Below are 26,748 nucleotides of genomic sequence, written 5' to 3' on the forward strand. Positions count from 1 at the left end.
TGGCTAGTTTTTTTGTTTGTTTCACATTAAGTATCTTTCCAAAGAACCAAATTATATCAGTGTTATAATTTAGATCTAAAAGGTCCCACCAAAGTCCTATGTGTCTTCAGAGGATGATGGGATCACAAAGGCTCTAAATTCTCTGTGGATTATTCCATGGATGAGATGAAAATTTGATGATCAGGAAGTGACACAGATGAGGAGGTAGGGCTAGGTGAAGCCATGACCTGGAGGACATTACTTTGTCCCTTGCTTTCAGCTTTTCTCTCTCTCCTTGTTGTCTGCCATGAAGTGAACAGCTCTGCCCCACCATGTCCTTCCCCAAAATGTCCTGCTCACCTCCAACCCACAGCAGCCTGAAGCCTTTCAAACTGTGGGCCACAACGAACCTATCCTCTGTAAAGAGGACTGTGTCAGAGATGTGGGCACTTCAATGGAAGCTGACTCTCATGGTCAGGAACATAGGCAAGTATCTGTATTGTGTGACCTTCTTCCATGTCCATGTTCTAGTTTTGAAAAATGGTTTTACTTCCCGGATCAGAGACAGGTGGGGTTTTGGTAGGTCTTTCTTAGAAACATATAGAAATTAACTGTATTAACTCTGGTGGCAGTCGGAGTCCGAACCACACAGCAAGTATGTGAATTAGGATTTGCACCGAAAGTCCCTAACCCTGTTTCAACTTGCTGACTCAGGCTGCTATCAGAGAAGGAGAACTGAAAGCTGCACTGAGGGGAGCTCGGGCTTCCGGTATTTGCTAAGGGACATTTCCAGGCCAACCCAAGTTAGGGACTTGATGTTATTACTCAGTGTCATGTTAGGACTTTAGCAGACCATCACTCCTTCATGCTCTAAATCCACCAGCAGTCTCATAAGTTAGCTATAGTAGCAGAGGGAGAAGGGTAAATCAACAAATCTAATAAAGGAAAAACCATCTGAAATAGAGTCAATTCCACATTGTATAGTGGAAACTTATACCTATATAAAGACCAAGGATCAAAATTTACAGGCTCATGTTGTAGGGGATCCAATTCATATTGGCAAGTCACATCTGATGGAATCAGACTTCTGTGTTAATCCAGGCTCTGCCACGGCACAGTACCATGAACACATGAAAATTATTTTGTAACTACCCTCCAAGACTACAAATATTAAGTCAAAAGTAAGCACAGGCCACAATTCATCTGTTAGAATCCAAGACCGTTTCCTCTAAGAATGAAGAATAATTTAAGACAGAACTGCAAAAGCCACAGCCAACCTGACGGATGTGCATAGTTAACTGGTGCTGGGTGGCGCAAATCTTCTCACACAGCGGGCAGTTGTAGGAAGACTTCTCTTCTTTCATTTCCTAAAAAGAGATTAAAATGGAGGATGGATTTTAAATTGCAGTGGACTAGTGCCTTCTATTTCTGTAGTAAGCCTATATCTGAAAGGCTGACACCAAGCAGCTGGAAGCACCCGGCCCGAGACTGCCCAGGTACCTGCTTGGGTGGTCACTTCCATCGGCACTCAGTTCCCTTGTGTGCAGTACACACAGCACAGTACAGATACATTGTGCTGCGATACAGAGTAAGGAATGTGTGTAAAGCAGCGCAGCAGGGCCTGCTACAGTGGACATGCTTAATAAAGACAAAGTAAGTGCTCAATAAACAGGAGCATTTTTATTATGCAGACCACTTCCTCATCATCGGTGGTGAAAACAGAAGCCTCAATTCCCTGCTCACTCTGCTATGTACAGAATCTGTGTGTCTCCAAGCCTGTATCAAGGTCCCCAGAAACACTCTAGGGGTAACACAGGTCTCAGAAGAAAAGCCCAGACTCCCCCTGGCAGGAGCTCCTTGGTATCCTGCTGCGTGTCTTCTGGGCCTAGTCTGGCTCCGCTGCCAATGCCAACGTCTGCTTCCCATGGCTGATAAACACACAACAAGAACAGCTCTGACAGGAGCGATGCCCTGGCTACAGCTTCCGCACAAGGCACCAAATCACCAGGTCCCTACTTAGTGCAGTGGCTCCTTTCATGTTCTCTCAAAACATATAGAATAAGCTTCCTTCAAGCAATATTTTATCCCTTTTTAATGCGTGTGTTTTGGGGGGTGTTTTATCAGGAATTGAACTTAGGACTTTGCCTCTGAGCTACATCCACAACCCAATATTTAACCTTTTCAAGAAAAGACCAATGTCCTTCACTAATCCTTTGTTATAGCTCTTCTCTCAAAATAACTCACAGAGCTGCTAGGACACCCCTGTCTTTATCTGCACAGTCCCTAGGCACCACGGGTCCCATCTCTGTTCCCAAAACTAACTGAGTCCAGGTCTGACTCCTCCCCCAGGAATTTGGAGTTCAGAGATTGCCATCAGTGAGTTTCCAAAGATCAGCAGGATTATCTGAGAAGTTCTGGGAAATACAATCTCCCCCCCACTTCATCTCTCCACTTCCTTCCCTTTCCCTCCTTCCTGTCTGACATCTGTGAGACAAGGTCTCAGTCTATAGCTCAACCTGGCCTCAAACTCTTGATCCCCCTGGCTCAGCCTCCCCAGGACCAGGATTGCAGACTTGTGCCACATCAGCCATGTGACACAAACTCTCAACTCATGGGTCAGAATTATTGGACCTGTCTCTCAAGCTCTCTAGGTTTTCCAGGTTTCTGAACAACGAAGTTACTAAGGTAGGTGACCATTAGCACTACCACTGGGGCATCTCCAGGATGTGAGAAAGCAGCTGGGAGTTATGCTGGTGCTAACTGCAGCAGGAAGCCAGGGAGCCTAAGGTGGTCAGGAACTCTAGGGGCTGAGATGCTGTGGCTGCCCCCAAATGATGTGTATTGTTTCCTATCCTTAAACATCTTTTCAATAGACCTCCTTTTGTCTGCACTCCTTTGTGTAAGCTTCAGTTCGCTGCAAGTAACACCCATTATTGAGCACATACTATGTTCTACACTCTGAATGTGCAAACACAGGAGCTCCCTCCATAACAGAGCCACTATTACTACTGGACGAGGAAACCAGAGTACCGAGGGTGAGTAGCTTCTCCCAACTGGAGAATTAGGAAGTAGGCAGAAAACCAAAACTCAGGCCAGCCGCATGACAGCCCAGCCCTAAACTATGGTGCTACATGAAGCCTGACTGAAGAGGAATGAGCCCCATGGCACAGAAAGGAAACGCCTTTGTGGTTGTTCATGAGAGATGATGAAAATAAAAGGCCATCTTAAAGACTATAAAAACAAATGGGACCATAAATCAGGTAGTGAAGCAAATGCACAGTGATACCAGTTTGTAGTTGCCTCTCTCACTGGTCTGTAGACTGGCAGGTCTCCTTTTAAGGGCAGTGACCCTTCCCTCCTCTGTGGCTATCAGTCTGAGAATTGGATATGCCAGTCACATATTTTCTCACTCTGAAGTTCTAAGGAAGTTCAATACCCTAGGGACATAAAAAACCAAAGGAAAAGAAAGAAACCCCTGCTGTTGCCCAGTTAGCGATGCATGTCTAGTCATTTCAGGTGTGCGATGGGGAACATGTAGAGTACTATAGCCAATCAGAATGGAGGGAGGCCACGGACCACCCCTCCCAGGAAAAACACCACCAAAAGCCAACTTCATTTCTGGGGCATTTCTGTTAAACTATTAGATTAGTAGTAGTACTACAGATTTAAAAAAAAACTTAAAAGAATGACTAATATTATGTAAAAACACATTAAAAACCAAACCTCAGTTGGCACAATGGCTTAGGCCTATAGTACCAGCTGCTCAGGAGGCTGAGGCAAGAGGAGTGTTTGAACTCAAGGAGTTTGGTACCATTCTGGCAACACAGTGAGACCTCACTTCAGGAAAAGGGGCCAGTCTCCTGAGCAGACAATACTTTTTCAGAAATCAACCTGCATTCACCTTGAGGCAAACATATCTACTGTGCGGAGGCTCAGAGGCAGACTGATGTTGACGCTAGGGCTGATCATTAACCACCACCAGGCCTGAAGCTGGCAGTGGTGCTATGCAGACCATGGTACAGGGCCACAAAAATCCAAGGTGGTCTGGGAGAGTGAGGTCTGTGGGACTCAGACTTTTTAACCACTGAAAGCAACCCCCTTAGAAAAGAGCACTGTGGTGCTGTGAAAGGCCCACTATAGAATGCTGAGACAACTATTGCAGCCGTGCCGGTATGAGCAGCATACTTTCAGAGCCGAAAGATAAAATTAGCAGCTAATGTGATAACTAACCATTCCATAATGAAACAATCTGGCGCCCTTGTTGGTGTCAGGCCGTGGCTAATCTGTCCTGAAGCTCTGTACTCTGGTGTAGGGGCCTTCGCTATGCAGCCTCCCTCCCTTGGCCCTCCAGTCACCCTCATAGGTGAGGAAGATGTGCCCTTCTCCCTGCACAGGGTGCCCTTGCAGCTGGCTTCTTAAATCAGGTACTGCACTTAACTGGCTCTCTCAGGCCCAGACTTTCCTTTCAAAATCATAGCCAGGCCACCAGAAAGCTCAGGGAATAAGGAGGAGGATGAGGCATGGCCCAGCTGCACCTACACATTTACCTCTGCACTCAGCAAAGGAGGTACTGAGACTATCCCCTGTGGGGACATAAAAAACCAAAGGAAAGAAAAGAAACCCCTGCTGTTGCCCAGTTAGTGATGCATGTCTAGTCGTTTCAGGTGTGCGATGGGGAACATGTGGAGTACTATAGCCAATCAGAATGGAGGGAGGCCACGGACCACCCCTCCCATCTCTGAACAGTGACAAGGACCCAGAGCATGGGCTAAGGCCAGCTTGACCCGTGCTGGGGCAACACTGTGCTATTTAAGAAAAAGCTCTTGCCTTCACTCTGCTCACTCCTGGTAGGGCATGGGAAAAATGACAACAGTGACCTTGTCTGTCTTTTTTTGCTATATGGTCGGCACCTGGCACAGTAGCTGGCTGGGAGGATGAGCTGGGTCTGTATTGTTACATGGCTGAGTGATGATGGAGATGGATGGATGGATGGATGGATGGATGGATGGATGGATGGATGGACGGACGGACGGACACATGGAAAGATGGGGGAACAGGCACAGGAGAGCAGAAATAAACCTTTTCTTCCCGGAGCTAGTGCTCCTTCTCGACTCAGGCCACAGTCATACAGGCTGAGTGTTTTCTCAGGCACCCATAGGAAGAGAGGCACACGGAAGCAAGGGAAAAAAGAGAGAAAACAATCAATGCTCCAACCCTAAAACATCACTATTTGCTGAATCCTGTCTTGAGTAAGCTGTGGAGAAATGCACAGGTTCCCACACTACTGGTGGGACTAGGAATGTGTTCCCAGAGAGCAGATTCTATCCAAAAGCCTTGGCTGAAGCTCTGCTTCTGCGAATTTCTAGATGTGCTCAGAAGATTTTGTATGAAGACAGTCACAGAAAGACTATCAGTGAAAAACCAGGCACTGTGGTGCACACCTGAACCTCAGCACTCTGGGAGCTTGAGGCAGGAGGATTGCAAGCCTGAGCCCAGTCTAGGCAACTTAGCAAGACTGTCTCCAAAAACAGAAGAAAGGGAAAAAAGCAGCTCATCATGCAGTTCACAAAGGTTCAACAAATTTGCTTTCTTGTCCACCTGTGGTTCCTAGAAGATCATTTTTTCTCCAGAAATTCAACGAAATTAGTCATGCATTTGTCAGCTTATACTGGATAACTCCAGAGAAGAGGTTGGAGTGCTATGCCTCCTGCCGCCCTCCTTCTTCTACAACATGGGACAACAAGTTGCTACCACAAAACAACTTCTTCAAAGTGTCCCATTGATCCACTAATTACAAGACTCATCTTACTTCCCACTGGAGGAGACATGGCCTTTTACAATAGCACTCTTTCCTCCCAATTCTTGTCCCCCTGCTTACTTTCCTCCACTTCTCTTGCTCCTGTGTCCACTGAAAATTCAAGAGAACTAAAGTGGAATTCTCTACAGTCATATTGTTTCCAAAAATGGAACGCTCAATAGCAACCTTGCACAAACAGGTCTTACTATCTAATCCGAAGACATGAAAATTAATTGTTTTTTAAAAGCTGAGTTTTAAAAGTCCAATAAAGAAAGAAATCACATCACAGTGGAAGTATAGTCAAATTCACTGTCTTGACCATCATTTGACTGAGGCTTGTGCTTAAGTCAAATCATGGGTCAAAGTGCAAGGGCAGTCTCACCTATACTGATATGATGACAAAGAAAACTTCCCCCACAAAGGGAAACTGACCTAAGCTATGAAAAATCTGCTCCTGAAGTAAGATCACATCCTCTGGGTACGTGTGTATGGGAAGCTCTCTTTATGGGAGCTGAGCAACTTTCTCCACGTTCTCATAGGCCAAATATGCTAGATGCTACCATCCAGTGCACACACACTTACCTGGTTCCTTCTGCCAATCCGATTTGGTCCTGGAGGCTTTGAAGGGGACTTGATCCCTTGTGGGCTCCCACCATTCTCTGCCACGTTCCCTACGTTCATTACTGCTGACATCATGGTGCTGATGGAAGACAGGTCTGAGCCTTCCAAGCCAACGGGCGAACTTGACGTCATTGGGACAAGGGTTTACACTTCTAAGGAGCCTCTGCCGTAGAACTGAAGACCAGAAATTACTAGTGTGACCATGGAGAAGTTCAGGTTTCCGTCATAGCTAGGTACTGCTGGCCATAGTTAATGTAAGTATGTGTTAGATCAAAAATGCCCAACACACTCCTAGTTCAAGCCTACACTCATGATGGTGCCCACAGCAATTTCAGCTTTCATCGAATGAGGGTTTGGCACACTAAAATTAACCCTAGGCTTACTACTTTCTGGAGTGTATGGGTCTTCACTTTGCCTAATCTTTTCCCCCCCTACTACTAGGTGTTGAATTCAGGAGGGCCTTTGCACTAAAGGCCCATTTCATTATTATTTTGAGACAGTGCTGTGAGTTCAAGGCCAGCCTGAGCTACCCAGTGAGTTCAAGAATAATCTGAACCTCAAAAAACCAAACCAAACAAACAAGACAACTTGTCTCAAATCTTGTCTCAAAAAACCAAACCAAACAAACAAGACAACTCATAAAATGAAGCAAAAGCCAGGTGTGGTGGTGCATGTATAAAATCCCAGAACTTGGGACACTAAGGCAGTAGGATCCTTGCAAGTTCAAGACCAGCCTGGGCTACAAAGTGAGCTCAAGACAAGCCTGAGCTGCATAGGGAGACCCTTTCTCAAAAAGACAGACAGACAGACAGACAGACAGACAGACAGACAGACAGACAGACACAAAATAAAATGAAACAAAAGTTTCACAAATGAAAAACATACATATTTTGAGACAAGGTCTACCTACATCATCTAGGCTGAACTCGAGCTTGGGATTCTCTGGCCTCAGCCTACTAGAGTGCTAGGACTATAGGTGTGCACCACTGTGCCCAGCCCCTGTTCCTACTCTTCTGAGTGGATGTGAGGAACGTAAGGCAACAAGAAGGGGGCCCTGAGAGCCACCATGTGGTCAACATCAGCCTATATACTCATCTTTTACTACTTGAGGATCCTAGGCCTAAAAATAGGTTTTACTTAATTCCACTGTTACAATATGATTTTAATGGAAGCCCCAAATCTGATAAGAAATTGAAGTCAATCTTACAAAAATTATAACCCAATTTCAAATTGGTATTAAAAAGAGAAGGCCAGGTCTTAAAAAACAAAAACAAAAATAAGCAAACAAACAAAAAACCCCAAAACAGTCAGTAACATGTCTATACCCCAGCAAGTAGAGGGACCACCTTCTCTCCCCACTGCTAGTTACCTCCATTTTCTGCCCCAAATGACAGACTTCAAAGTTCCCCCTGGCTACAGCTATCATCCATTGTGTGGTAGGAACGACTGGTCGTTTTCCCCACTTCTTCTAGTATCACTTGTCACTAGAAAAGAAAAGGGAAAGTTCAGTGAATGTCTTTTTACTTAGAGCAGAAAGACCCTAAGTCATTGATCTGCCATGGTCTCAGCCCACTACACTCAAGAAAATACAAGCAGAGTGAGAGGCAACTTCAAAGACCTTTCCTTCCCAAGTCTTATTCTGTGTTGTCTACCAACCCTAAAGGTCCCCTATGGTACTGCCACCCTCCTTCTGACAGACAAGAAGATTTTTCTGGTGTTTTTTCTGAAGCTCCCATTTATACACATAACTTTCTTTCATTCCATACCCCAGTGTCTCACAGGGACTCTCATAGCACCCTACCTCATGCCTCTACTCAAACTGACCAAAGACAAAACAGATATGGAATTCACTGAAGTCTCAGAGTCTAGATGTTTTTGAGTCAGACCTGAAAAAAACAAAACAAAAGACATTGGTAACATAGAAAGAATGACCAAAGGAAGAACAGTAGCCTCTGCTGAATCACACTACCTCAGGTCATATGTACTTCATAGCAATACCCTGTCTCAAAAAGACAAAAACAAAACAAAAATATTATCTCAATATTGTTCTCCTACAATATATATTAATAAATTTCAGAAGTCTAGCATCCTGTGCAAGCTGTAAGTATAGTATCACCCAGTTTCTCCACAAATTTCAGGGGAATATGGCAAATGTCCTTCCAGAGAAGCTACACATGTCCAGCCTTTCAGCAACAGAATGGAAAGGATGGGGGTACGACTTTATTTAGTGCTGCTCTCACAACTAAATCTCAAACTAAAATCCTATTAAAAGTGTCAAAGGGAAAAAAGGCGGGATGCAAATGACCATGTTAAAATGAATTAATAATAATAATAACAACAACAACGACGATGATGATGATGATGAAAGGTCAGAGGAAATCTTGGGAACAGCCGAGGAGATGGCTCAGTGGTCTAAGTGCCTGCCTGGCAAGCATGAGGTCCTGAATTAAATCCCCACATCCAAAAAATAAAAATAAATAAAATCTTAGGAATGGAAATTTCTTAAGAAACAAATGTGCCTTCCTTGTGGCTATGCCTTGAATGTGTCCCTTAGAAGTTCACGTGTTGTAAGCTTAATCCCTGAATGTTTTCATTTACGTATTTGGTACAGGGTCTTACTATACAGCTTGGACTCATGGTGATCCTCTTGTTTTCAGCCTCCCTAGCCCTGGGATTATAGGCATGTGCCACCACGCCCAGACTCGGTCGCTGGATCAGTGTGCCCCAGTGGTGGGGCCAGCACAGTATGCGTGACTGGGGATGAACCATGATCACTGCGCTTGACAAAGCAGGCGCCTAGTCTGCTGCTCTATCTTCCCGGCCTGATCCCTGAATTCTTAATCAAAGGTATTTGGAAGTCAACCTTTGGGCCTGGTGGTGTACATGTGTAATCCTAGCACTCAGGAGGCGAAGGCAGGAGGGACCTGGGTCACACAGTGAGTTCATGTCAGCCTGAACTATACAGCAAGAGCATGTCTCAGAACAAAACACTCAAAACCAACCAACCAACCAACAAACAACAATCAGATGAGTTCCTGAGAGCAGGGCTCCCACGGTAACATTAGTGGCTCTACAGCAGTGGTGGTGAACTGCAGCATGTGTGCCACAAGGGGTTGTCTATATCACTGAAAGTGCTAACAGATCCACCATCACTGCTCTGTTGGAAGAGGAGATACCCAAGCTAGCGTCTGGCTTTGTCTTGCCCTATGATGCCTCCACCACATGATAACACAGCAATAAGACCTCGCCAGCTTCTGAGCAGATGGGGGGGTACCATGTTCCTGGACTTCCCAGGCTCCAGAATCACAAAGCCAATTTATACTCATAAATTACTTAGTCCCAGGTATTTTGTATGGTGACATAAAGTGTAGTGAGACATCTGTTAAAGGACATTCTGAAGACAAAGCAAAGGGCTTTCTAAATGGCAGGAAAAAGGAACAACTGAATACAACTGAAGATACCCAGCTAGGCCTGGTGGCTTGAAGTTTTAATCCCAGGATTCTGTGAGGCTGAGATAGAGGATGCAAGTTTGAGCCCAGCATGAGCAAACTACTAGCCTAGTGAGAGACTCCCTCCCAATTAAGAAATGGGATAGAGATGTAGCTCAATGCAAAGATCCTAGAATCATTTGCCCAATAGTGAGGCAGGAGATTACAGCATGGCAAGCTGGCTAGGGAAGTAGGCATGACCTGTCAATTACAAAGTTTCAGGACGTATGCACAGAATAGTTCCCATGGCCTGGTGAGTGGAACCAAGCAGAAACTGCTATCTCAAAAAGTGTAGAATACAAAAGATGGCAGTCAGGGAGCTTCCGCCCACTGTGTTCCTTTTCCCAGTGGTCCTCTCTCTCTGCAAAGTGTATTTCTTTTCCTACTTTTAAATGACTCTGCAGGGCATGTTTCTTTCCTTACCTTTTATAAATGTAAGGCCTTGCCACCTTTGTGCTTGTTTTATCTATCGCTTTTGTTCAGGATAAGAACCTAGAAAGTACTGTTAGGAGACAGATCCCAGAACCTGGTAACAGGAATATACACACACACACATAGACACAGACAGACAAGACCCCAAAGTATCCAGTTTCCCCATATTGGCAGACCATTTAACAACTGGGCTTCATACTGGGTGATTTCTCTCTAGGAAAAAAACATGCCAGCACAAGTGAATATACACACATATGTGCACACACTGCTTTCCTTCATGGATTGCAACAAAAGTTTTTCAGTTCCCTAGAAGTTTGTGACCAACTAGCATGCAAGTATGTTCTTGGCTCCTATGTGGATGACTTTCAGGACCGAATTCACCTCATCCTTTTAAATCAATCAATCAATCAATCAATCAATCTCTCTCTCTCTCTCTCTCTCTCTCTCTCTCCCTCCCTCCCTCCCTCCCTCCCTCCCTCCCTCTCCCCCCAGTATTGATATGTATCTATTTGTAGACTCATGTGCGTGCTGCTGGGGATTGAGTCGAGGCCTTCCTTGAGCTAGGTAGGTGGAGGAGGAAGGAGAGGGAGAGAAGGAGAAGACTCGAGATTCACCATGACCATGACTTAGGGTACAAAGTTCCACTGACCTGTTGTCCTTACCACACTGCCCTCCTTACTGAGGACTCCACATTGGCTGGGCCCAACTGTAGGTAGTGTCACACCTCAAAGGCACTGCTTCTGGAGCACACAGTCGCAGTAACCTGTGAAAATGAGAAAAGGTGATGTTAGAGGGGCAGAGACCAAAAATTGTCCTGCCTCTGCATAATGTCCTCTAATAACACCATCCGGGCCACAGGCAAGGACCACAGCCATGCTCTGGCTGTGGTAACATCAAGCTGTCATTGGAGGCCACCCAGAGTGGAGCCATCAGCACCCAAGCAGAAGTCAGGAGCTGAATGTCCAGAGCAAACAGGAACTGTCCCCACCCCAAGCACATTCCAGCCACACTGAAGGCACAATAGAGGGGAAGGGCTGTGGGAGCTGGTCACAGGTGGAGCTCCGACCAGCCAAACAGCATAGCACACTGATAGTGGATAACATGGTTCTGCAGTTTACAGAGAAGAGAGAAGATGGCACTCAGCACATCAAACCATAAAGCTGGGCATGGTTCTGCACACCTCTAACTGCAGCATTCAGGAGGCTGAGGCAGGCAGATCAGAAGTTCTAGGCCAGCCTGGGCTATAGAGAGAGACCAAGAAAGACAGGTAGAGGGTGAGGGAGAGGGAGAGGGAGAGAGGGAGACAGGGAAAGAGGGAGAGAGAAGGTGAGAAAAGGAAAGAAGGAAAGGAGGAAAGGAGGAGAGGAGGAGAGGAGAGAAGAGAGAAGAGGAGAATGAATGAACGAACAAACTGGAAGTGTGAGGATAAGAGCTAAAGAACATATATAAGTAACTGACAGTGCCTTAAAATACAGATTATCAGTTTTCCTGAGGGGTAAGCATCTATAACATGTCAAACTGAACTGAATGTACACCTCTTCTGGAGGGGGATGAGGAAAGCGTCTCTCACTACTCATGCCCTTCTTGAGCTGGAGAAAGTTGCCTCTGGGTTGCCAAGGGCCCTCAGAGCCCTGAGCTAGCTTCCAAGATAAAGGCAGCGCTGCCAAAGCTACAGCACTGGAGTGTTCATCTGCTTCTGCCTCTGGATGCTACCCTGCATCCAAAGTTAAGCCGACCATAGAACTGCAAGGAGCAGAGAAGGCACTGGAAGCAGGCTCAGCAGGAGAGCATCTGCCCAGCAGGAGTGAGCCTGGGGCTCCATCCCCAGGGCTAAGAGAGAAAGGGAAGAAAGAAGTAGGAAAAAGCCCATGTGGACAACACTTGCTGGGAAACAACCGCTTGTCATGTTTTGTCACTTTTATCCATTTTTAGAGATGAGCAGCCCAAGGGTGTCACAACTCTCACCCCACCTCTTCTGCAGCTTGTGTGGCCTGAGCAGCAACCATGTGGCCACACTGGCCTGGTAGGGTGGAAAGGTGCCACGGCCTTGTCTATCAGAAGCAGCTCCTCTGCCTCTGATGCCAAGATGTGCCCAGAAGTTTGTCTCTCTTGACACTGCATTGCTTCAGCTCCCCACTTCTAACTTGTGCTAGTCTCTTTTGAAAAATTCTTTTGATTTTAAACTATCTGGGTGTGGTGGCATACTCCTGGCAACCTCAGCACCCTGGAAGGCTGAAGCAGGAAAATCAAAAGTTTGAGCTCTGCTGGGACAACTTAACGACTTAGGAAGAAAGAGCCTGTCTCAAAATTAAAAATGGGCTGAACATAGAGCTCTGTGCAAAGGGCCTGCCCTGGGCTCTATCTCTAGGATGGAAAAAAAAAAAAGGGGGCAAGAAGCACAACAGACAAAGACAGCAATTCACAGAACAATTGCACACGGCTTGAAGACCTGAAAGCCTGGTGGTGCCCCAATACCTCCCTAGTGGGGCCCATGCTGTCTGAGAAGCCGATGAAATTCCTGCACCCTCACAAAATGCACATCCTCCACAGGCAAAATTCTCCTCAATACGAGGGAAGCCAGGGACCCCCGAAACCCATCCACAGAAAGCAGGATAAGAGACCTTGTTCTACTTGATATAAGGTCCATTTTCTTTTAAACTATTAATCAAGGGCTGGTGAGATGGCTCAGTGGTCTAAAGCACCTACTTAGAACAAGCTTAGCAAAGCACAGGGACCGCGGTTCAATCCCCAGCACCACATGCCAGCCCGCCCCGCCCCCTGGTGGGCTGAGCTGGCCACACACACACACATACATACACAAAAAAAAAAATTAAAAAAAAATTTAAAAAAACTATTAATCAAGTCAATTTTGTTAAAATTCTCATGCAGTTTTCAGCAATGCACAAATTTAAACCATCCTCCCAGATCATCCCCACTTATTTCTTTTTTTTTGGTACCAGGGATCAAACTCAGGACCTTGTGCTTATCAGGTAGACACTTAGGCACTGAGCTATCTCCCCGGCCCATCCCCACTTATTTCAACTTGTAGATACCTAATGAGAAACTAACCACTTAAAATAAAAACTCTCCTCTTTTTATTCATTTTTTTAGCTAATAGGAAGGTATGGGCGTGGCTTAATGATAAAAGCCCTAATATACATGAGGTCCTAGGTTCAATTCATAGCACTGCAAAGAAACATCACTCATATGGTATATTATGGTAAATTTTATTGCTAAGAAGGCCTTGGCAAAGCTATGGTGGCGCAAACCTGCAAGCCCAACACTCACCTGGCTGAGGCAGGAGGGTCACAAATCCGAGGCTGGACTGGATTACATAGTAAGCTCAAGGCTAGCCTGATTACATACTGAGATCCTGTTTCAAAAAAATAAAAAAGGGTCCAGAAAGATGTATCCTATACTTTTTCCCTAGAAATTACTGTATTAGGATCTCAAAAGGTAAAATAAACTGTATTTCTACCTATAACTTTAAAAGCAAACAATAAAGCAAAACTCAATTTGGAGTTAGAGACAAATGTCTGGAACTGAAGTTTTCCGGAACATGACTAGAACTCATTACAATTTAGACATATTTCCTCCTCTCATTTAAGACACAGTACTTAAAAAAGAAAAAAAAAAGTTCACCAGTAGCTTTCCCCTAAAAACTGAGAACCAAGGGGAAAAGGTTCTGTGCTAAAGCAAAAAGGCCAAGCTGTGATACTTGACTTTGAAACTTCATCCTCTGACCTTGGGTATAAATGATTTGAATATTGAAATGTCTTCCAATTAAGCTCAGCAACAAGAGTGACTACCCTATCCATTTTTAGGTTCCATGAAGACCGAAGAGACTCACAGAACTTGGACAGTGGAAAAGTACTGCACAGTTTTTAGAAGAAACTTCAAGATACCCCTTACCTCCATTACCACTGCCTCAGGACAAAATTAAAAAAAAAAAAAAAAAAAAAAGGAAGAAGACGACTGTTTATGCTCCCATAGGTCAAACAGGACAAAGACAGGCTGAGAGAGGTGGGGGAGGGGATAGGAGGCTAAATTTCTGGATTTTCACTTCCACAGGCTTTGTACAAAACCCAGCTGTATGGCAGAGTGTCTCCTTGGGGAGGGTAGAGGTCCCCTTGGGAGGAGGTGGGGCAGAGGAAGGGCAGCCAGGCCCCAGCCCCCAGCCCCCAGGAGATAATGCACAATGCTTTGCAAAGCCAGAAAGAGATTAAGGAGCCTGTCTCCAGGTCCAGTGAGATAGTCATGAAAAGATGAAAGATAAAGGGGAAGATGCTTTAGGAGCAAAGGGCAGCATCTGTGTTTCTTAAAAAACCCAGGGTTTTTGAAGTAAGATCTAAAATCTCTGTTTAGGCCCCCAAGAAATAAGGGGTAAGTTGAGATGCCCAGGATAGATGCCGAGGCCTGGGCTCTACAACACCTGACTGGGGTGGTGCAGTGCTGTGTCTCCATGTCAACTGCAAACAAGCATGGCTCGCTGGTGCAGGCCCACAGAGAGCAAGGGGCTCTGGTGCTACGAGGGTCTGAGCCATGCAGGAGCCCAGGAAGCAGCAGCTATCTTAAAGGATAGGCCAGGCAGGGGGACAAAACCCAACCAGACCAGCTGTGCTGTACCAGCCAAGCCTGCTTTCCTCCAGCCTGCAAAGCCCGGGGCAAAACTGCCTTTTCTGACTAGGATGGCCTTGCATGTGCTGAAGGCTGAGACAGCTGGGATGACGGCTCTGAGTTCCAGGAAGTTGATGTGTTTCTTGGCTTAGGGTGTGGGCTGTGCTGTGGATAGGGCGGCAACCCGTGAAAAGTCACCCATCCCACCCTGCCTGCGGCTGGCACGGCTCGGGTGAAATGGAGCCTCAGCATCAGGGCAGCACCTCCTGGCACCCATGCAGAGATTATGTGCTGGACACCACAAGCTGCTCCAGCCACCCTGGAGCTTCTCTGTGGGTGAAGACAGGCTACTAAGAAACATGGGGCACAGACCACATTCAAAACAAAAGTTTGGGGCAGGGGACGAGAGGCCAGCCACCCTAGAATCCAAGACAGCTTAATGAACTTCCTTTGTGGTTGGCTTCTGAGCTCCAACACTCCGACTCCTAAGACTACAGAAACAGTTGAGCTCTCTTCCCTTCACTCAAAGGTCTTTATACTTTGGCTATTTGTTCCCATGGTTACCTCTGTGCTCAGTTCCTTCTCCCAGAACTGCACTCCTGGGATAACATCCTGCACAACCATCATGCACATGACGCCTCCCTCATTCCCTCTAATCCAGGGCTCTCTGTGGTTCCATACACTGAGTTTGCCATGTACTTGAGCCCTGGGTACTGTACACCAAGCATACTATCTCACTTAATCAGCATAACAACAATGCTAAAGATCAGTCTCACTGCACAGATGAGGAGACTAAACCTTTGGGGATGAAACTGTCTCAAAGTTCTATGGTGTGGAGCAGGAGAGCAAAGCAAATCCTGCTTTTTTTTTTTAGCAGGGGAAAGCACGGATGCAGTCCCCCACTACCATAAATTATGCGGTTGAGTTTTCCCACATTTGAGGAAATCACAGAGGTCAACTCATCTGCAGTGCAATGGTAAGCCTCGCCCTGGGACAACCACCTTCGTGATCATGGTACCTCCCCTGCCAGGTATGTATGAATCCTGCTTCTGAACTCAAGTTCCTCTTAGACAAAACATGTGGCCCCTGGCACAGGCTGCTGAGGAGAACAGATACACTCCTTTAGTCACATTCTCTGCCTTCTCAGACTTGTTGTGAGTCACCTCTGTCCAAATGCTTGGTGCTAGGCCTTCCATTCCCATCAATTTTTGGGCAGGAAAAAAAAAAATACACACTCTTGCTAATCCCATGTGCCCAGCAAGAAACCGACCTAGGTTTCAACTCTGGAGCAGGTAAGGGTCTGGAATACTGTGTTTACCCTGCAAAGTGACAGGGACCTCTCAGTCTACATCCTCGAGCTCCAGCAGCAGCTAGGCCAGGAGCCTGGAAGGAAGCCCCGAGGCTCAGCTTGAATTCCAAAGCCTGGTCCTGTACAGTGGCTGATGCAACTGATCCACCAACGTCACACAGTCACCCAGATCACCTCTGCTTCCATGGAAATCATGTACAGACTTTGAGCAAGAGGAGCCCGTACTTTGGGCCCTGGGGTGGGGTAGGGTGGGGTGAGATAAGCCCCAAGCCAACAACAGTGTGTATCTGTTCGAAAGGGAGGACAGGGGAACATGGCTAGAATGCATATATGACAAGCCAGGCAGATGTGCTACACAGGAAAGCTTACTAAAATGTTTTTCTCTTAGTAAGAAGTTAACTGCAGCAGAACTAAAAGTCACCTGACATAGCACAGGTCCTCCTCACTCCACCCTGGGGTCCTATGCCCCAAATCTCATGGACAGCTGAAAATGCACTTAATGCATTTTGGGACCTATTGAACTGCCAAACCTGCAGTGAAGTACCACAGTAAGCCTAGCATTCCAAGAGGAGAGGACTGAATATCCAAATGCCCAACTCCTAGAGTGGTTTCTACTGAGAATGTTTCACTTTTGTACTGCCGAGCAATCAAGTAATTATACAAGTCAAAAATTCTAAGTTTGGAAGCATTTGTAGCAATATCACAAATCTGGGTCCTGGGATATAGCTCAGTGGCACAGCCCCTGCCTGGCAAGTGTGAGGCCCTGAGTTCAATTCCTGGTACCAAAAACAAAACAAACATCCCCCCCAAAACAAAACAAAAACCCAGCACAACCTCATGGGAAAGGTGCCACCCCAAGCCAAGAGACTCAAAGTCCTTCTGGAGCAGGGCCAGCTGTCTGGTCTTTAGGGCTTTCCTGGGGACAGATCCTACCTGGGCCTAGAACCAGCTCATGAAGAAAGGTAACCAAAAACCAAGGATATCCTGGAAAGCCTTCATCAGAAGGCCACTGGTCTATCACATCCACAAGCAAACACCATGACAGTGGAGTAGTGATACAGATCCTAATTCCAACTCTGGCTTTATCACAATGAAAGTAAGTTAATACATAGGAGGCCAAAAAAAAGGCTTCAGTGTGCAGCACAGGAATGGCCAGACCTCCCAGACCTCTTGGTTTTAAATATCACATCTCCAGCAAGTGGCATCTTCAAGCCTATGCCCCCCACCTCCAAGTTCCTTGGAGGTAAGGGAATGGCCTCCGAGCTCAAACTCTTTCATGAGGATCTCTGGTGGCCCTGGACACCCTCCCTCTCTCTGTAAAGAGTGGGCCACATGGTGTGAAGAGAAGGGCAGGGGTTTGAGTCACAGGAAAGTTGCCTAAAACCTTAAGAACAGCTCAGCAACTACTGCAGTATTGCTGTATGGGACCCGGAAGGAGGGACAAACAGAAGTCATTCCTATTCTCTGAACTGGCTGCTCAGTGGGATTAGATTCCAGGTGCTCCAGTGGTCTTTCTTAAAACAAGGACTCACTATGTAGTTCAGGCTGGCCTCAAACTTACCATACCCAAATGCTCCAGAGGTCTTCACCCAGAGAATTTTACCAGGAGTAACACAAATAGCTGATATTCCTTTTCCAAAGGAGAATACATAAACCAGGTGTGGTGGCATACACACCTGTCATCCTGGCAGCAGGATCTTGGGGAGTTCAAGGCCAGTCTGAACTACATACACAGACCTTGTCTCAAAAACAAACAAACAAACAGGGCTGGTGAAATGACTCAGTAGTCTAAAGCACCTACTTAGAACAAGCTAAGCTAAGCAAAGCACAGGGATCACGGTTCAATCCCCCAGCACCACATGCCAGCCAGCCCCGCCCCCTGGTGGACTGAGCTGGTCACACACATAAATAAATAAATAAATATTAAAAAACAAACAAATTTAGTAAAAGGAATGTTCATGATCCTTAGGTAAAGGAACTCTGTTTTCACTGCTACATTAAATTCAACTTTAGCAGGGGAGCAAGGTGGGTTAGGGGTGTAGCAAAGTGGTAGAGCGCCTGCATAGCGTAACAGCTCCTGGTTTCCATTCCCAGTAGCACAAAGACAAAATGGAATGTGAACTCTGGAGGAGTGGAGGGGTTTCTGGTACTTGCTGGGCCAAACCGCCCAGTGATAGTCATTCTGGGCCTGTGCTTCTCCGGAGCTCTCAGCTTTCCCAGAGGAAGGAAATGGGCTGAGACTTGATCACAAGCCTTTATGCTGGTGTATGATACATGGTAGAGATGAAGCTGACTCTGCTCCTTGCAGCTCTTCTCAGGAAGCACAGCTTACTAAGGGCTCTAACTATTGCCAGATCCCAGAGGCCAAGATGCAGCTGCCACCTGGCAGCCATTTGTCACACAGCGCCCTGCTCCCCTGGGAGGGGACACAAGCAGCCCTTGGCGCCTGGCTGTGGGAAGAGCAAGTTGCTGGCCCTCTCCCCAGGCAGGCCAGACTTTTCTAAACATTGTTTTTCTGCTTGGCCACCAGGACCTGATATTTCATCACTTTCTTGCCTCACTTAGTAGAAACCTGCATTGCTACGGACTATGCTCTGGGTGGCGGGTGGGGGTAGGAGCACCAGAAGGCGGGAATGGCCAAAGTGATCTGAATGAAGGAGTACCCTTGCTGGACAATCGAGGTAGAGGGAGAGAGGGCACCCTCATCTACCCCCAGGGTAGGGCAAGCCTCTGGGCTAGGGCAGGGGTTAAATTTAGTAGCCTCTAGCCCCACTCCACCTTAAGCTTTGCTCTGCTGGCTTATTATCTAGATAAAGATTTGGGAAAGGATAAGGAGGACCCTCCACAGCACACCTGGGCTGAGAAATTTAAAATGGTATGGTTGTAAGTAAGAGCAAACAGGATTCAAGTTCAAGTGTAACAGAAGTCTACTGTATATCCAATCATGTTTCTTCTGGAGAATAACTAGCTGCCTTAATTATGGAATGTAGACTCTTGTGCCAGAAATGTGTTAGGTACTTTACATAAATTTAATCCTTCTAAAATCCTGTAAGACAATCACTGGGTTATCTGCTAGCTACTAAACCGTTGGAGACTGAGCCCCTAGCTTGGGGTTATCTTGTTTCTTCTGCTGCACTACAAGCAAGATCAGCGAGGACAATCCAGAGAGGGGTGTGAATAAGCTTAATGAGGACTGGGCAAGCAAGTTGTGGAAAATCAGAAACGGCCAAAGCGACTAGAGATGCTCAGCCCATGAAGAGAAAGAACTGCAGACCCAGAAGACTTGGCTACAGACGCTACAGAACTAGAAGAGTGTACATGCAATCTTGATCCACCAGGCTGAGGCCCAGCTAGGGAACAAGCTTGCTGCCCTCCTGGGTGTATTCAGAGTATGAATACCCACTAGTCACAGATGCAATGCAGAAACAACAACAAAAATCTCAGACTTTCAGCAGGAGGCAGACCAAGCTAGATGACTCTTCTGATGGCAGATTCTGGACTTGTAAGAGGATGAGGCCCTTCTCACAACACTGTCAGGTTCAGAAATACGCAGAGAAACAACAAACCAGGGAAGGGTAAGCTAAAGAGCACATGGTGTGGCATCTTAAATCTTGACCTGGAGGCTCAGTTTGCTACTACTGAAGTCCAGTAATTCTCAGCTTCAGTTCTCCTACCTGGGAAGAGAAGCTGATTTATTAAAATACTTGGCAAACAATAAGGCACCCTCTTGTCTGCGCTATCCATGTTATGCTATTTCCCTAGCAACATTCCAGGTGACCCCAGGGCCGAGTCCTCTCAACTCCTCAATCTGCCCACTAGCTTCCCTTATTGGATTGCCCAAGCTCCAGGGGCAGGAGCTCAGCTCCTGATCTTTGTTTAAAAGAAAAAAAAGGAAAAAATTCTCACCCCAGCCCACAAGTCGGATAATTAAAAATAAATATAAGTTGGCTTATCACAAATGCGATCCCACTGACAGTAATGAGCAGAACAGCTGTTGACACTCGTTGTTCTGCATGGTGAGCAGGAAATAAAACCCCTGGGCTTCAGTGGCTGCTGAAACAAATCCTGGTCAGCCTACGTTTATCTAATTGAGGAAGTGCACACTATTGGCTTCTGCGAGGAAGAAGGTTCTCTCTTTCCTGTATTCCTCAACATGCTGCAACACCTGAGTCCTGTGCTACCAACCCCCAGCAGCTGCCTTGGCTTCTGGGGCCACCTGATCCTTTGGTCCAGACACTTCTCTGGAGTGGGGCTAAAATATCTTTCACTGCTTCTGGGAAGAAGCTAGAGTAAAGTTCAGTAGCAGTTTGCAGAGCTTTGGGCAACATCTTGCAACTTTTTTTACTGGCCCCTTGAGGTCCCAGGTTGGCCTTTCTAACACGCTGGGGAAAGGGTGCAGCAGAAACAGGAATCTTTACTCTTCCCGTGAGGAGTAGCTCTGTGCAAACTAAGCAACCCCAGGGCAGGTGGTTAACCTCCCAACAGGTGGGGCTGCACATTTCCAGAATTCAGGGCGGTTGCAGGATGACACTCCCTGGAAAGCCAAAATGAATTTGTGGAAGGTAAGCGCTGTCTGCCTTGCTCCTCCTGACGACTTTGAGAAGGCAGGGGAAAAGGGAGTTTGCATCTTTCCTCATGCACACTGGAAAAGTGGTCAGCTGTGGTCAAAATTTCACAGTGGGTAATCAGACATTACCAACTGTCAGCTGAGAATGACTGTATGCGGGAACTGTGAGGGAGGCCACAGCTCCTGGGAGTGCGGGGCATTGCCTGATGAGCATGGATGGACAGGCAACCTTCCCACCCCCACCGCCCCAACTGTGCCTCTAACACAAGTACTCACTACTACATTTCTGAAGGCAAACAAATGCTCAGACGTAAGTGGCTGCTAAGAGTACACTGCAAGTCAAGCAACCAAAGTCACTAGCAAGAAAATGGTGTTTGTGAAATGGCACAACCAAGGACAGTGGCAGGGTGGGATGGCAGCCTGTTGGGGGTACCAATGATAGGGGCTAGTGGCAGGCTCTGGCTGGGGAGGTGATTAGTTCATCCAACTGCCCTCTAGGGTGTCTGTCACACCAGGTCCTTCTCCCACTCCCACCAGCCTTGGGTTCCTCAAACACACTGGTTCCAGTTGCCTGGAGTGAGCTCCCAACAGGTGTGGAATTTGCCTAGGCTCTTACGTGTGGGTTCATATTCTATAATCCTCCTCTTGAGCGGACAATCCCTTCACAACTCCCTAAATAGCTCCCAAATATTACAAAGAATAGGAAGAAAAACTAAAAGAGAAGCATGTTGGCACAAGCCCGTAATCCCAGCTACTCAGGAGACTGAGGCAAGAGGGTGGAAAATTCAAGGCCAGTCTGGACAATGTAGCCAGCCCCTGTCTCAAAATACAATTTTTATTTTATTTATTTTATTATTTTTGGATTGAACTCAGGACTTTGTGCTTGCCAGGCATGCACTTAAAACACAAGTTTTAAAAAGGACTAGGGATGCAACTCAGTTTTAAAGTACCTAGCTAACATACATGAGGTCTTGGGTTTAAACTCTAAGAAGCATAAAACAGAAAACAAGAAAAGCTAAAAAGGGAAGATAATCAGGGGTTCCCTCCCTTAGGCTTTTATATGCCTGTGCAATAACAACTTCACTGGCACTGAAAACATACTTAAGAGCAGTTAGGCACCCCGGATGCTAGCAGAGGCAGGGAGTCCTGCCACTGTGAACAGGGCCACGGCATGCCCATTTTCTCCAGCCTGAGGAGGACTACACACTTTGATCCTGCCCCTATGGCCAAGAAACCTCGACAGAGGCAAGGCCTGCAACACAGAGAGCAAACACTCAAGTCAAAGCCATTTAATATGAATGAAGGCCAGGTGAATATTCCCAAACAGACAAACCTGCCCTCTGCCAGTATTTGGGTGATTTAAAATTGTTTTAGCATTATTTGTGGGATTCTCATCCTGCTTTTCAAACATGGCTCAACTCACAAGCATAAAACTCAGTCATCCTTGCTCACCCCCTTTAATTTACTTGAATGCATGTGATAAAGGCACTCCTGTTGTTCAAAAGAACATCCTTACTCTTTCTTTTTATCTTCCCTTAACAGTTTGCTATCCTGTGATAGGAGGGCCTAACTTTCAACAGTCCATACTTTTATCTCCTGCTGACCAGCAGGCCAAGGGCTGGACTTCCTGCCGCTCGCCTGGAGGGGCTGTTGGGCTTGTTTCAAACACTTGTCTCCAGAGCTGCAGCTAGGGGTTGAGCAGCTACCCAGGCTCCACTGCAGCTCATAGTGCAACAGGCCAGCACTCCCTGACAAGGAGAGCAGAGCTGTTTCCAAAAGAGCTTACTGTCAGGCTTACTCAGAGATTTGCTTTTTCTCTGCAGCAAACACAAGAGCTATCTTCCAGAAACCCCAGATGTCAGTTATAGTAGCTGGAGCATAAATACAGTTTATTCTACCATTCTTAGAGTACCTCAGGAGCACAAATATTGTCCTTTAATCACTGGAGCCCACAGCAGAAGAACTGAACATGCAAACAGCCCAGAATGCTCTGAACTCTCTACAGGATGAGGACAGACTGTGACCTTTGATGTCCCTCCCAGTCCCAACACTGTACTGGAAACTCAACTGTCAGGGTGTCAGGGTGTTTTGAGGTCCAGTGTCAAAAGCACTTGCATCTGTCTAGCATTAAGAGCTTTCTTGCGAATATCCAGGACTCATGATAGCAGCAAAATCCACTCTTTCCTTTCCTTCCCTTCATAACAGAGATCAAACCCAGGTGTGCTCTACCACTGAGTCTTTTTAATATGGTGATATGGTCTCACTACTTGTCTAAGCCAGCCTAAAACTTGGGAGTCCTCCAGTCCCAGACTCCTGGGTAGTTGAAGTTACAGGCAAAACCTACTTCTCTGCACATCATCAGGGCAGCTGTGCTGCTGTGTGAATCACTTATGGGATGTGAGGAACTGTGGCAATTCACCATCAGAGAACCAAGGCCTGGACTCCCTGGAACTCCTCCCACATGAGGCAGGAGCTCCATTTTCTTGGCATCACAACAGCATACATGCGGTGAATACATGAGGTGAATACACGAAGTTAATGGGTTCCAAAGATGATAAAATCAGGTGTCTACAACAGTCCCCCCAGACAAAGTTCTTTCTAGAGGTATAAAGATTATTTCCAAAATCAATTAAGAGAAGCTTCTTCACCTGAACACTTCATCCTTCACCTTCTCATGGGTAAGAGGGAACAGATGAAGGGTGCTGTGGAGACTCAGCACCAATGAGTGGCAAATCAGGTTATTTACGAGCTGAGTTCACAAAATCATTTTTTATGCCAACACTTCAGAACAGGCAGGTAATATCCCTTTAATCAGGCCTGGTAACAAAGGAGGACAGAGTGGGAAGCCCCCAGGAGCCAAGCCATCTCAGGCCCAGCCCAGGACTCTACTTTCTGCCTGGCTTCCCTCCCACAGGCACAGGACGAGCCACAGGACAATAGAAGCCAGCTAACCGGTTCAGCCCCGCCAGCCAAACGGCAGGCACCGTTCAGCACCCTCAATTTCCTCCCAGCCACGAAGTCAGGAACAACCTGTACAGACAAAGAAAATAGAAATCTTGCGAAACAACGGCATCTACAGTGCTCACTGAATATGCCTGAGGAAACTTATTCAAAGCCCTTGAAGATGCTTCCTTGTGATTCTGGAGAGAAAATACAGTCTACCAGATCCAGGGGCATGCTCACACATACTCAACTTCAGGCTCTGCTGGCCTCACAAACACGTAATTCAAGAAAACAATGTTCAGGTACTTAAATCGACTAAAACTTGTAACATGCACATCTCCGTAAAGTACATTACAAACCAGTGACATTCTGATGTATTCCACCTGATCTGGAAACAGAATTTTCCAAAAGAAAAAACAAAAAAACCCAAAGGCCTAACAGATTATACAACTGTCTGATCACAACAAAAAATGCTACTTGCAAGAAAGACAGGGATTTTTAAAAGAAAACTCACAGCCAAGCATGACAGCATATGCCTACAGTCCCAGTACTTGAGAGACTAAGACAGGAGGATTACTGCAATTTTGATGTCAGCTTGGGCTACAAAATGAGTTCAACACTAGCCTAAACTGCATAGCAAAATATCTCTCTCTCTCTCTCTCTCTCTCTCTCTCTCTCTCTCTCTCTCTCTCACACACACACACACACACACACATACACACATATACACATTCATCACTAAACATTTCTTGGAAAGCAGAAGAAACCCCTCACCACCTCTGTACTACTAGTAGTTGACCCTCAGTTCTGTAAGAATAAGCCTTTTTAAGATCTGGGATTACAAGCATGCATCACCATCCCTGGCAAGAAACTAACTGTGGCAAAACATTTTTAATGCAATGAGAGTTTGGAAGGTACATATGCAAAGGAATCTTAGGCTCACCCGTGTCATGTGAAGGTTCTAATCATATATTCTGCACAACCAAAACTTATGGCCAAGTATTATCATTTACAATCAAAGCATTAGGGAAATGTTCTTTTTAAAAAGGTTGTAATAAGAAAACAAAGAGACACATTAATGCTGTCAATATTGCCAGGCTTTACAACTTCTAGGTCTTTGCACCCATCTATGATGCATGGCTTCAGCCACCAAGCATACATTTTATTTAAAGGGGCAGAGTCTTTTCCATTTGCTCCACTTGGAGTTCCAGCCCGTCCTTGCTTCTTTTGGAGTAATCCAAAGCCTAAGAGAGACCAGAAAAGTGTCCCTTCTCCACCAGGTGCTAAAATTTCTTGCTTAAAGTGTCCTCAACTGTTTTTGTGCCCTATATGGAGGATGAGATCCAGCACCAGCATGGAAATTAAGCTACAATGGCCATCCTCGGGTACTACAGTCCACTGAAGTTCTAGGTATCAGAGCCACCAGGAGGTGGCGGCTCAAAGCCAGGGGCTCCTGGGGCACTAGGAGATGCACAGAGAAATTACAACCAAGTGCAGGCGCATGAGCCAAACACTTTCAAGCTCTGGGGCTCTCCAGAGCTAAAAGGCACTGATGTCAGCAGTAGGGCAAAGGCTGAAGCCGGAAAGCTGGAGCAGTGTGGAGAAAGTCTGAGTTTCTAAATGTCTCCATTTTTACCCTTCTCTGGTGAAATGAGAAAAATTAGGCCATTTTTTGTGTTTCTACAATGTTGAACAACTTCAACAACAACTCCTTCTTGCTAAAAAGGCCCCCTTTAAAGTGAGATAACAAGAGTGGATGGCTGAGATTGTTTTTACATGCCCTCACCTGGCAAAGGAAAAAATGGCAACCTCGTGCCTGATTGCAAAGGCCCTGCATTGCTTCTGACCATGTGCACAGTCCCCAGGAGCCCAGAGCACAGCAGCGCACAGAGACGGCAGGGAGAGGGGAGCGGGTAAATGGTGGAGATGGGGCTGGCAGAACAATGCATGGTCAAGGTTCCATCTGAGAGGGATGAACTTTATCCTGCCACTGTGCAAACTCACTGACGCCCCCCCACCCTGGCCTGGGATGAAATAATTACATCCAGATTTTTAAAAGCTTTTGCCAGCAGTTTATTTTTTATTTATTTATTTATTTATTTATTTATTTATTTATTTTTATGGGTGGCAACGTCTTTACTTTCACTTGGAAATGATCATCAGCACACCAAGGAACAAGTTCTTGAGGCCTATCATCTAATGAATGCCTTCATCCTTAGAAACAGGGTCTATGTAACCCAGGTAGGCCTGGATCTTACAGGCAGCCCAGGCTGACCGCGAAGTGCTGATCCTCCTGCCTCGCCTCCAGTGCTGGGATTGCGGGCATGCACCAGCACACCCAGCTCATCTAGTCATTTTGGTTAAAATAAACCAAGCGCAGCCCAAGCAAGTATATTCAATGTCACTATTGTAATTCTTCTGCAGAATGTATTTAAGGCAGGTTGCTGCTTCATACAAGTTACAGACAGCTATTTACTACTTTTTCATAGATAAAGCCCCTGACCTTTAAGAAAGCGTAAGGGAAAAAGTCATTTAACCCCTTCCTTTCTTTAAAGAATTGGGTTTTTTTTCTTTCTTCTTACTAAATCTAAGAAAGAAAAAGTCAATACTGATATACATGTGTCTTGAGCTAAAAGGTATAGGGAAACAGACAACAAATACTCATTACATTTCTAAGAAATATGAGGCAAAAGGTGAAATCTTTGGAGAAAGTACGTTTGTCCACAGAAGCCAGATATGCTACTCTCCAAAAAGTGAAGGGAACTATTATACAACACAAGAAATAATTTAATGCGTTTCGTAAGAATAGAAATGAACTTTGCTAAAACTTCGTATTCCACGAGAGCATCTACAGAGCCAATCCAGGAGTGGGCGCTCCTTTCTCCTATCCATTTATGCGGTAGTTTTCATGGATTTGTGGCTGGATGTCACAGACAAAGGCCAGGAGGTTGTCCAGGACCTCCTCCCTGTTCTGCCGGAAGTAGGTCTGCAGGAC

The 26,748-nt window shown here is 46.1% G+C and overlaps 1 protein-coding gene and 1 non-coding gene across 2 annotated transcripts in view; both read right to left on the reverse strand.

Annotated features, from left to right (window-relative positions):
• Positions 1-26,748, reverse strand: part of Rreb1 (ras responsive element binding protein 1) — a 131,338-nt gene that overhangs the window by 54,221 nt on the left and 50,369 nt on the right. The window contains exons 2-7 of the mRNA XM_023712060.1: positions 10,967-11,080; positions 8,199-8,283; positions 7,767-7,881; positions 6,359-6,571; positions 1,257-1,346; positions 430-506 (exon numbers count right to left, since the gene is read on the reverse strand). Coding sequence (XP_023567828.1) covers positions 430-506; positions 1,257-1,346; positions 6,359-6,529 — 338 coding nt within the window. The 5' untranslated portion in view covers positions 6,530-6,571; positions 7,767-7,881; positions 8,199-8,283; positions 10,967-11,080. The remainder of the gene's footprint in view (positions 1-429; positions 507-1,256; positions 1,347-6,358; positions 6,572-7,766; positions 7,882-8,198; positions 8,284-10,966; positions 11,081-26,748) is intronic.
• Positions 15,809-15,972, reverse strand: LOC111815916. The gene has a single exon (XR_002820540.1). It is a non-coding gene; the product is annotated as a U1 spliceosomal RNA (small nuclear RNA).

This window comes from Octodon degus, unplaced genomic scaffold (genome assembly GCF_000260255.1).
Source record: "Octodon degus isolate 3935 unplaced genomic scaffold, OctDeg1.0 scaffold00023, whole genome shotgun sequence".
Classification (NCBI taxonomy): Eukaryota; Metazoa; Chordata; class Mammalia; order Rodentia; family Octodontidae; genus Octodon; species Octodon degus.